Below are 12,176 nucleotides of genomic sequence, written 5' to 3'. Positions count from 1 at the left end.
AAATATCCAGAAAGTTCTAGCTTTCATCTCTCTCCCTCATTCTTTCTCTCTCTCCCCTTAGGTATCCATTTATATTTCTTGTTACATAAATATTTTGGGAGGCATTTTAGAAATTTGTTAGTGAATTAGGAGTTAAATTTGTGACCAGTATAGACAACTAGGCAAATGGGAGAATAAGGCTGTTACTGATTTAAACAAAAACCACATTTGTTTCAGAAAAGGAAAATTAATCACATTATAAGATTTGCTATTTGTGAGTGGCATGTATGTTGTCACATCACTGTAAACAGTATCCATTGATCTAACTAAAATTACAATACAACTATATGGGAGGTATGGGGAATAGAAAGTTCTTTGCATGCGGGAGGTGAAGAAAAAGCCAAATTCCTATCTTTTATGTTGGTAAGTTAAAAAATAACCTGTATAAAAAGGGGCGCCTGGGTGGCACAGCGGTTAAGCGTCTGTCTTTGGCTCAGGGCGTGATCCCGGCGTTATGGGATCGAGCCCCACATCAGGCTCCTCCACTATGAGCCTGCTTCTTCCTCTCCCACTCCCTCTGCTTGTGTTCCTTCTCTCACTGGCTGTCTCTATCTCTGTCAAATAAATAAATAAAATCTTAAAAAAAAATAACCTGTATAAATGAAAAAAAAATCAAAAAGTAGCAGTTTGGACATGCTATACAGAGATACAAATAGTCAATACCAGAAGAATGAATTAAGAACTAAAAGACATCGTCTTTGCAGAAGGGATGTAGGACCTGTTGGTTTTTCATTAAGATCCTTATGATTATCTTCTGAGTATCTCTTTGAATCCTTACTAGTTTTATGAGGTAGGCTCTTTCTTATACTTATAGCCCCATTAAGAAAATTAATTCTTTGAGAGTTTATTAACTATTTGTTGCTGCGTAATGACTTATAGCAAAACTCGGCGTCTGAAACAACACATATTATTACCTCATAGTTTCCCTGGGTCTTTGAACAACTTAGCTGAGTGGTTCTGGCTCAATTTCTCATGCAAGTGCAGTTAAGATGTCAGCCAGCATTGCAGTCATTTTGGTGTTTGACTATGGCAGTCTGCTTCAGGGCTCACTCATATGACACGCCCAGAAGCCTCCAAACTCGCTCATATAGACCTCTTCCCAGGGCAGTTTCAGGACAGAGCAGTTGGCTTCTCTGACAGCAAGCGATCCAGGAGCACCCAAGATGGAAGCCACGACCTTTTTAAAATCTAGTCTTGGAAATGACATCTACTACCTGTGTCGTAATCTGTTAGAGGCACATCCATAAGTCCAGCCTGTACTCAAGAGGAGGGCATTAACTGAGGAACAAAATATGAATGCAAGGGTGTGGATAAGATGAGTTATCTTAGAGGACACAGTGGCTTCTTCCAGTTCCCATAAGTAAGTGTAAGTGGTAGCCCTGTGACGCAAAACCACCCAATTTGATTCCAGGGCTCATGTTCTTAACCACTATGTAACCCCCACATTGTTGCTTGTGTAATAGGTATTTACCCTGCATGTGAAAGCAGCACCTCCTTTCACACTGTTGCCATTTTGGAAATGTGGGGGTGGTGGGAGGGATAATACACATAAGAGCTGACTTTCATATATATGGAACACACCCAGATGTGCTAGGTTTAAGCAAACAGAAATAAGCTATATGTTATGCTCAGTATGTATAATGCAAACTATGACTCCCCTATTTACCTCTGGTTCAGAAAGTGTGCATGGCTGTAAGAGAGAATTATAGGAGTACAAGGATAACCTTGAATTCACTCTAATTTATAAAAAGTCAAACCCTCTCAAGCTTTAGAACTTTATTGGTAATGAATTATCTGAGGCACCCCTTACACTTGATCATGACAAAGTGAAGCTTCATATTTCTGGGATGGGGCATTAGTCACAGGGGCATGTTGGCTAAGGTGAGGAGCTGGTGCTATATCTTTAAAGCTGTTGGGAGCCACTGAAGTGTTTTAAGCATGGGAGGATGACATAATTGGATATGTACCTGCTGCTCTGAGCTATACCATTTAAACATCATATGACATTCTACATTCTCATGCATGAGACAGCAGATGCCTCCTTTACACGCCACTGAACTCGTTCATGTTACTGTAATGAGATTTATAAATTTCTCATATCTGCATATTGGTCAAAGTACCCAATCTCAAGGCACCTGTGTCTGCCTCTCTCTGTGCACATAACCACCTTTGTGGCTGCAGCCAGGCTGTGAGCTTTCTATGGAGCAGACTGATTGCCTTATGCATGGTCTGTTGTCAGGTGGCAATCACACTATTGACACATCTTAGGAACTCAATGAATGTTGTTAAGTCAAAATGGACTCAACTTGATTGGGCACCTGCTCTGTTTTAGGTTCTGTACTGAGTTCTAGATGTGTAGAAATAAGATAATGTCATTATAATTTATTAATAAAAAAGTCATGATCATATATCTTCATTCAGTTTTTCATTCATTGATCAAAAATTTTTGAACTGCTGTGAATGTGGCATTGTGCCAGATGCTGGAACACAGCATCACACATCACAGGGCCACTGCTCTTACAGTTACAGTTTCTATGACCACTGTTGGGGACAGAATAGTGTATGATGATCCTGGCTCAGTACATGGTGTGGGCACAGAGTAGGGGCTCATACATCAGTACAGAAAAGGGACATAATTGAGGGAAAGGGAGATTTTTTGGGAGGAGGTAACCTCTGGGTGGTTCAGAAGAATGGATGCTAGGATGAATGGCAGTGCAATTCCATCAAGTATTGGGACAGTGGATTGCTAAGACCTGGGTGGGGGGAGTGGGAAATCAAGGTTATAGCAGGGGAAGGAATCAACAATGAAAGTAAATATTAGTAAGAGTTACTGATCACTCCGAACGGATATACAGAGTCAAGCAAAGCTTCATCTCTGCTGTCTTTGTGTCTTTTCAGCCCTCTATGAGCAATCTTGTGAAGTGTACAGGCACCAAGGGAACACAGCTGGTTTCTTCTATATCGACTCTGATGGCAGCGGGCCACTGGGACCCCTCCAAGTGTATTGCAACATCACAGGTAAGGATCAGAATCCCCACTCATACTTAACCTAGCTATGTGATGGTACACAGCAAAGGGAAGACCACTGGAAAGGAACATGTGTAAATAAAAATTTAAAGAACCAACTTCTGTGGAGGGGGGATGGTATTTAAGTAAATAATAGAAATTAGCAGCTGGGTTATCTTCATGAGAGAGGAAGACTTAATGGTCTTGATCACATTCTGCTGAACCAAGGATTAACTCTGAAGCATTTTCTGGAGAGCTTGCCAAGGACATTTTCTCTCTTAAAACTCAAAAGCAGAAAGAAAAGAGAAATAACTAAACAAACAAAAAACAAAACTCAAAATCAATAGGGAACCCTGACTCAGGAAGTGGGAAAGTGTGATTCATGTCTGGCCCCGGGGATGGTGTGAATCCCATATGCTCTCTAAGCTTCAGTTGTTCATCAGTGAGATGGGAAAAGTAGTTCTTTCCTACCAGAGTTGAAGATGAAACACAATCATGAGTACTGGAGAAATTGGCCAGGCTACTTATCCACTAGATGCCTAAGAAGAAAAGTGAGCTATTTGCATTTTCCTGGCTACGCCCTTCTCAAGTGCAGAAAGACATAGTAAGAATTAATTATTGCATGGATTTAGAAACAATATATGAATAGTAAGTTATTCTGAAAAATAATTCCACAAAGCCAAAACCTAATGTAATAGTTCCTTAAAAATACAACAATGCAAGTACCTTCTCCATTGTGAGTGTCATTAATTGGCACATACTGACCTTTGGAAATGACAACAGAATCATGTAATAAAACAGAAAAGTAGGGGGATATTAAGGCTCATTGAGTCCTCCGGCCTCAGGCTTCCCTGCAACAAGGCAAGCACATTCACCAAGGTCTTTCTGTAGCCACAGGCTGGCCTGGGCATTGAGGACATGCAGAGAAATAAGACACAGCCACTCTCATTTGTGAGGCAGTAATATCAGGGAAAATGCCATACGCTATCACAGGTAGAAATGCAAGCAAACCATTGCAAAACTGGTGATTATGGGCACTTAGTGATTTGTTCATCTGGATACAAACCACACTTCTTCTGCAGCAGATGCTAGTTAAACAGAATTAGATGCATTTCATTGCATTTCCTTAATACTCCATCTCTCCAAACTGCATGTATGCTGGCTACTTCTCAGCTGCCCTATAACATATTTAGAAATTGTGAAACTATTTTCTTTTCTACGTTATGGTAACCTATAGTGTTAAGCTATAGTTGAAGAACTAGTTTTATCCGTGGATCTTGATTATTTTCAAAATGTAATTAACACATGGAGCTCCAGTGATTCTTGTTAAAAATTCAGACTTTGTAGCTTAAGAAATTCAAATTCAGTAAATGCCCTTTTAGTGAGTCCCCTAAGTGATTCTGATGCAAACTGTCCCTGGTCAACACTTCACCAAAAAACAGAAGAAGTGATAAGGACAAGGGGACCAATGCCCACTGATGAGCGATCAGGTGTGATCATTCGGCTCCTAACACTTTGGGAGCTGAACTGAGAGTTTACAAATACCATCTCTTGCACTCCTGACAGTAAAAACCTGAGATAGATATTTTTATCTCTGTCTTACGTAGAAGGAAAGAGAATATGAGAATTTCATGACTTGCTTGAGGTAATAAATACCAGGACTAATAGTCAAGACTCAGGAAGCAAACAAAACCTTCTGGTGCAGTAATAATTTATATCCCTCAAACATTAATTGGATACTTTGTATTGCTTATGTTTTGCTTTAAACGGTGATTTTATTTTTGTTACAAAATAAGTCAATATTAATTATGGAAAATTTAACAAAAAAGGCAAGGTCTGAAGAAATTGTTAAAGTCACATTTAAACCACAATCTACAGATCGCCATTGTTATTTTATTGTTAGGATTTCCTTGGGATTTGTGAATGTATATGTGTCTTTCTTTTATGAATGTATTTATTTTTAAATATATATTTTAAAATCTTGAATTTAATAGATAAGCATAGACTTGCCCTTGTATCATTAAAATATATTTTGAGATTAAAATATATACATTAAATATGGCTTAAAATTATTAAACTCTTCAAAATAATGTAAGCACAGTGACATGAAGGGTATAATTGATTCATAGGTCTCATTTACATGGTGTTCCCTGCCTCTTTGGAAAGACTTCTCTTGGGGCTTATGTACAGTATTTTGTCCAGGAATGGCTAAAGAGGAATACTTACTTGTATTTAAAGGTTGTTATTTTGCTGATGTGATACTGAAGAAATAGGGACCTCGGAGTTGTGTCCTGGAGTTCACAGGCTTGAGTACGCATGACTGGGCATTTCTTTTACATATGCTGTTTTGGTTACATGCAGTTGCAAGACGTAGGTTTTGCTTTTGTTTTGTTTTTGTTTTTCTAAAAGAACTGTAGAAATAAAAGCAAACCTCGGTATAGGCTAACTTCTCTAATTCTTATATTTAACTGACACACATTTTTAATACATAAATATTATGATAATCAAACACATATTATTCTATTTATAGTGGTTAAATGGTCTTAAATATGAATGACTTGTGACACCAGTGAAGGTGTAACATAGTGGCCCAGGGAAGGGAGGGAAGGAGAAGGAAGAGAGGGAATGGACAACCAGAAAAGAGGGAACAGAACAGTGTGAGGTGTGGTGGGAGGGAGACTCCTTCTGTGCTTAACTCCAGGTTCTGAAGACACAAAGTTGCTGTTCTCTGCACTTTCAGCAGCATTATTGGGGTAATCACACACAGAGTGTAAACGGCACTGGAAGGCAGGGGACCTGGATTCTCTCTCTGCACCTTGTGCCAGTCAGCTGAGTGCCCCTGACCTAGTTGCACATAAATAAGATCTGGGATCCTAAAATAAGGATCTGGGGTCAGGTGGTCTCACAGGCCTTCCTCATTTAGAATTCCCTGAGAGATCATTTGAGGTTTGACAGAAAAGGGGACGTTTCTCCTAAGAAATATACAGATAATTGCAAATAGATGTCACGAGGGTGAAGGACAGGTTTTATATTGGAAAACAATAAATTCGAATCACAACTGCATCTGTCTTCACAATGTGCCCTGGGGGGACATTAGCTTCCTGTTCCTATACTCAAGGTGTCACCTTACCCCTCCCAGGATATTTATGTCTGTGGATCTCACCTAGCAGAGGATAATCTTGGGGAGATAAGCTCCCCAAATGCTCACAAAGCAATGACCCCATTCACTGGAAGGCAGCATGATCCCTGCATGGGCACAGTATCCCAATTAATGGGAGTAAGCTAAGGGGGGTGATTAGGCTTATTTATAAAGTGGACTGAATATAAACCTCTACATATTTTGATGGTGTGCCTGCCATACCCCATGCTGTGTTCTAAGTCGGTTCACCAAGGCACTAGTGGGTAGGACAGAGGGAAGACCCATTGTGGAATGTGTAGTGAAATTATGGGTGAGGAAGGTAAAAAGTTTCTGCAGGAATGCACAACTGGCCTACTTCTAACATCTCTTTGTGATTTATAATTCCATTCAGCTCAATATAAATTTGCACATTTTAGGCACTGTACAGACTGCTAAGGATACAAGATAGTGTTTGCACCAGTTTCTCCAGGCTGCTATAACAAATTGAGTGGCTTAAAAATACCCAGAAGTGTATGTGTCACAGTTCTGGAGGCTGGAAGTCCAAAATCAAGATGCCGCAGGGCCATGCTACCTCTGAAACCCATAGAAGGGAATCTTCCCTTGCCTCTTCTGGTTTCTGCTGGCTTGCCTAACCTTTGGGCATTCCTAGGCCTTAGCAGCAGCACTTCAGTGACTGCTTTCCCAGATTCTTACCCTGCTTCCATGTAAGAGAGTCACATGTAGCCTTCTCCTCTCATGTGTTTGTTTCTTCTCTTCCTATAAGGATATCAGTCATATTGGATTAGGGCCCACCCTAATGGAGTATGATCTCATCTTAAATTGATTACATTTGCAAGGAACCTATTGCCAACTAAAGTCATGCTCACAGGTGTGAAGGGTTAGTACTTCCACCTGCCTTTTTGGACAGAATTCAACCCATAATGGTATCATTTCAGTCTCCTTCACAGGTTAATCGTGGAAAAGACACAACAGCAATTGTAATATAAGGATCATGACAGCGTGTGTATAGTGTTCTGGGAGCCCGCTGGAGGAACACCTCACCCAGCCTCCTGTACAGTGGAAGGGCTTTGGGGCAGGCAGATAATGCATATCTCTTAAGAACTGGATGGGGAGTAGGAACTGTCCAGAACAGGCAAAGGACGGCATTTCCAGGAAGAGCAAATGAATGTCAGGAACAAAGTTCAAGGGTCCTGTGAGCCTGCATATTTATGGGGGCCACCAAACTCACCAAGATGAGTTGCGGGTTTAAAACACTGAGAAACTCATCAAACTGAATGGGTAGAAAAGGATCACATTTACTTGAGGAAAAAAAGCTGTTGAAGGTCCATAATCTGAACTGTAGTTTCCCAGGAGGGAAATCTACTTAGTCAATTCCAGGGAAAAGAAGGAATGTTTTATTATAGACAGTTGTTGAGCATGCAGACTAGTTAACTGTCCCTGAATGAAAGATGAACCAGTTTCTGAGCACCAGCCAGAAGATGCCATCCTCTGTCATGCTTTGGCTTTAGCACTGTTATCTCATCTTGAGGACAATGGACCACTCAGAAGGCTTGCTCAAATTAGGGTCTGTTTACAAAGGTGTGAGCCTACAAAAGGAAATTATGGGAAGAAGACCACAGAGCAGAGCTAGTAACAGAGGGGCTGTTCCCATCATCAGGCCCATAGAGGTGAAGGGAGGGAGTGTTGCCAGAGCAGGAAGGAGGGTAGCGTATGGAGAAGCTGTGCCTTGAGAGAACTATGACCTCCTGTGTGGGAATAGCCAACTAGGAGCTTGGGGAGTGCTCCATCTCTCCTTGTTCCTTCCCTATGACTCCACTGAACAAACCCAGCTAGAATTCAGAAGGCAAGAGCAATCGTTGATGTAACGTTTTTCATCAGCCTTCCTGGGCACAGAGAAGGCAGCAGACAGATGGGGAGTACATTGGTGGGGGGCAAATGGAAAATATCAATGTTAGCCTGTTTAAAGAACTGTGCAAAGAAGTCTGGGGCAACAAATGATTAGAATTCATCAAGGATCAAGGATGGTGAAATTCTGTTCCATTTTTGTGCCGGCTATCAGTGAAATCCGCAAAGCATGCAAATATATGAAGCATGGTTTTGTTCAATAGATTCCAACCTGAAGCAGAAAGGACCTCCTTTTGCAGGTTAAATGGGAGTGAGATTAAGATGAATGCAAGAGAGGTGTTCTAGTGGCTTAGTCAGTTGAATATTCAACTCTTGATATCAGCTCAGGTCATGACCTTAGAGTCAAGGGATCGAGCCCCACAATAGGCTCATAGCTCAGAGAGAGGTCTGTTTGATATTCTGTCTTTCCCTCTGCCCCTCCCCCCACTCTCTTCCACTCTCTCTCTCAAATAAATAAATAAAATATTTTTTAAAAAATGAATGCAAGTGTGCAATTGCTGGATCATAGGGTAGCTCAGTTTTTAACTTTTTAAGGGACCTCCACTCTGTTTTCCAAAGTGGCTATTCCAACTTGCATTCCCACCAACAGTGTAAGAGGGATCCCCTTTCTCCACATCCTCTCCAACATTTGTTGTTTCCTGCCTTGTCAATTTTTGCCATTCTAACTGGCGTAAGGTGGTATCTCAAGGTGGTTTAGATTTGAATTTCCCTGATGGCTAATGATTTTGAACATTTTCTCAAGTGTCTGTAAGCCACTTGTATTTCTTCATTGGAAAAGTTCCTGTTCATATTTTTTGCCCATTTTTTGATTTGATTATTTGTTTCTTGTGTATTGAGTTTGAGAAGTTCTTTGTAGATCTTGGATACTAGTCTTTTATCTGTAGTGTCATTTGCAAATATCTTCTCCCAATCCGTGGGCTGCCTCTTAGTTTTTTTGACTGTTTCCTTGGCTGTGCAGAAGTTTTTTATCTTGATGAAGTCCCACAAGTTCATTTTTTCTTTTGTTTCTCTTGCCTTTGGAGATGTGTCATGAAAAAAGTTGTGGTGGCTGATGTCAAAGAAGTTACAGCCTATGTTCTCCTCTGTGATTTTGATGGATTCCTGTCTCACGTGGAGGTCTTTCATCCATTTGGAGTTTATCTTTGTGTATGGTGTGAGAGAGTGGTCAAGTTTCATTCTTTTGCATATAGCTGTCCAATTTTCCCAGCACCATTTATTGAAGAGACTGTCTTTTTTCCACTGGATGTTTTTTCCTGCTTTGTCAAAGATTAGTTGTCTAAAGATCCGAGGGTCCATTTCTGGGTTTTCTATTCTGTTCCATTTTTGTGCCAGTACCATGCTGTCTTTGTGATTACAGCTTTGTAGTATAGCTTGAAATCTGGCAACGTGATGCCCCCAGCTTTGTTTTTCCTTTTTCAACAATTCCTTGGCGATTTGGGGCCTTTTCTGGTTCCACACAAATTTAAGGGCTATTTGTTCCAGTTCTTTGAAAAATGTCATTGGTATTTTGATCAGGATGGCATTGAAAGTGTAGATTGCTCTGGGTAGCATAGACATTTTAACTATGTTAATTCTTCCAATCCATGAGCATGGGATATTTTTCCATCTTTTTGTGTCTTCTTCAATGTCTTTCAAGACTGATTTGTAGTTTCTAAAATATAGATCCTTTATGTCTCTGGTTAAGTTAATGCCAAGATAACATATGATTTTTTGTGCTATTGTAAATGGAATGGATTCCCTATTGGGTAAATACCCTTGCACTACTAGGTATTTACCCCAAAGATACAGACGTAGTGAAGAGAAGGGCCAATATATGTGTGGTCCATATATACAATGGAATATTACTCAGCCATCAGAAAGTACGATTACACAACAATTTGCAGCAACATGGATGGGACTGGAGGAGATTATGCTAAGTGAAATAAGTCAAGCAGAGAAAGACGGAGGGGTGGAGGATTGGGCTAGGCCGGTGATGGGTATTAAGGAGGGCACATACTGCATGGTGCACTGGGTGTTATACGCAAATAATGAGTCATGGAACACTACATCAGAAACTAAGGATATACTGTATGGTGACTAACATAACATAATAAAAAATTATTATTAAAAAAATGAATGCAAGAAACACAAAATGAACAAAGGGCAAAGAGAGCTAACAAACTAAAAGTTGGTAAGTCAGTCAGTTGGTAAATAAGTGAGGGAAACCATGGCATACTAAAATATAATGTTTTGGTAAAAGGGACACCGGGCCCTATGCCATTACCTGGTTGTAAAAATCTCCTGGCCTGGATGTGGATAATTTTAGCCAATGATGTGAAGTTTGTGGTCATCCTTGGCTATGTCAATCCAATTGGGCAAGTAGAGAGGAGTGCATTTAAGACAACAAGAAGTCCAGGCGGGCTCAGAATTAGATTGCTGGAAGAATCATGTAAGGTGGTTTGCAGAGTGGATTAGATGCAAGGAAGTGAAGGAGTTCCAGGCACTGGGATCAATACAAAGAAGATAGGAATGGAGAAAGACCAGCTCACAGAAAGTAGTTGAAATTAGTGAAAACCTGAGGAATCTGTGCAAGAAGTCGAGGTTTAAAGGTACAAGAATGAGTCTTCTCAGGTGTTTCCTGTTTCCCTTGGTGCAGTGGTTAACTTTATGTTTCAACTTGGCTGGACCATGGCACCCAGATATTTGGTAAAAAATTATCATTAATATTTCAGTGAGGGTGTTTTCTTTACATGAGATTAACATTTAAATCAGTGAACTGCGAGTAAAGCAGTTTACTTTCCAAAATGTGGATGGGCCTCATTGGTAAGTTCAAGGCCTTGGTAGAAAAGAGACTGACCTCTACCAAGTAAAAAGAAATTCTGCCGGCAGACGCCCTTAGACTCCAACTGCAACTCTTTGCTGGGTTTCCTGCTTTGTGGTTTATCCTGCAGACATTGGACTTACAAAGCCTCCATGATCTTGGGACCCAATTCCTTAAAATTGATCAATCAATTGATTGATAGACAGATGATAGACTTAGATAGATATAGATATGAGTAGATGCTTATACTCACATCCTGTTGGCTCTTTTTCTCTAGACAAATGGACCTAATAGACTTGGAGTACCTGTAGTTTAGGTGCTCCTGCTCTGTGCTCTCTTCTCATTTCTGTATATTTTCACCATGACAACAATCATATTACATTGTAACCACTAGTGTTTACTTGTGTGTTCCCATGGATCTTTGAGCTCCTTGATGGAAAATGAGAGACAGGGTATGATGAATCCTGAATCTGCTTTATGCATGCTCCGATAAGTTCAATGTAAATGGAACTCTGAGAAATCCCAGCCAAATTAAAGATTAATTTCTACCTTTCCCATTTTTTTCTTCCTTAATCTTTCTAATTTATCTGAGAATAAGGTCCTGTCGCATTAAATTAATAGCAGTTTGGAAATGTGGGTACTGCCTCAATGTCCGATTAAACTGGGTTTGAGTCATTTCTACCACGTGTAATGTCTTCTACAAATACAAGAGTGTAAGTGCCCACGTGTTCCCTCATCGCCTCTAAGACCTCCCATTGATGGCCTTCCCCAAATCCCTTCCTTTCTTAAAACACAGGAATGACATGTGGGAATAGCACATGTTTTGGATTCACATTGCAATTCAGATTCTAGTGCTGGCACATTCCAGCTGTGTGGACTTGGACAAGTCATTCAGAATTTCTGGATCTTGGTTTCCTTATCAGTGAAATGAAGATGTTAAAAATGGCTGCCTTCAATATTAATGTAAAGATTAGAATATATATGCAAACTTCCAGCCCCAAAAAGCAAATGGTCATGAAATTGGGTAACCAAACACCCTGGTGTGTTTATTAATCATGCCCTCATTCTATCCCACTGCTGTCCTAGTATAGATGATATCTGTATAATCATCCTAGCTGTAAAAGATAGCTGTCTCCCTTTGCCAGCAATAAAGTCCGTGCTCCTTCTGCAAGTGCCATGAGACTTCTGAGGTTCTAGGAGCCTGGAGGGAGCATTTGTGAGGGGAAGCTTCTAGTATTGATAAAGCAGAATTAGAAATGTGGGGCATTCTGACAAGGTTTTCCTTAG

General features: G+C 40.3%; 1 protein-coding gene across 1 annotated transcript in view; it reads left to right on the top strand.

The window, feature by feature from the left end:
* The window catches only part of CNTNAP5 (contactin associated protein family member 5), a 780,199-nt gene that overhangs the window by 499,515 nt on the left and 268,508 nt on the right, over positions 1–12,176 (top strand). The window contains exon 12 of the mRNA XM_044388305.3: positions 2,938–3,057. Within this exon, the coding sequence (XP_044244240.1) occupies positions 2,938–3,057 (120 nt within the window). The remainder of the gene's footprint in view (positions 1–2,937; positions 3,058–12,176) is intronic.

Source organism: Ursus arctos, unplaced genomic scaffold (genome assembly GCF_023065955.2).
Source record: "Ursus arctos isolate Adak ecotype North America unplaced genomic scaffold, UrsArc2.0 scaffold_1, whole genome shotgun sequence".
Classification (NCBI taxonomy): Eukaryota; Metazoa; Chordata; class Mammalia; order Carnivora; family Ursidae; genus Ursus; species Ursus arctos.
The sequence above is the reverse complement of the archived record's forward strand: the minus strand, read 5'-3'. Positions and strand labels throughout refer to the sequence as shown.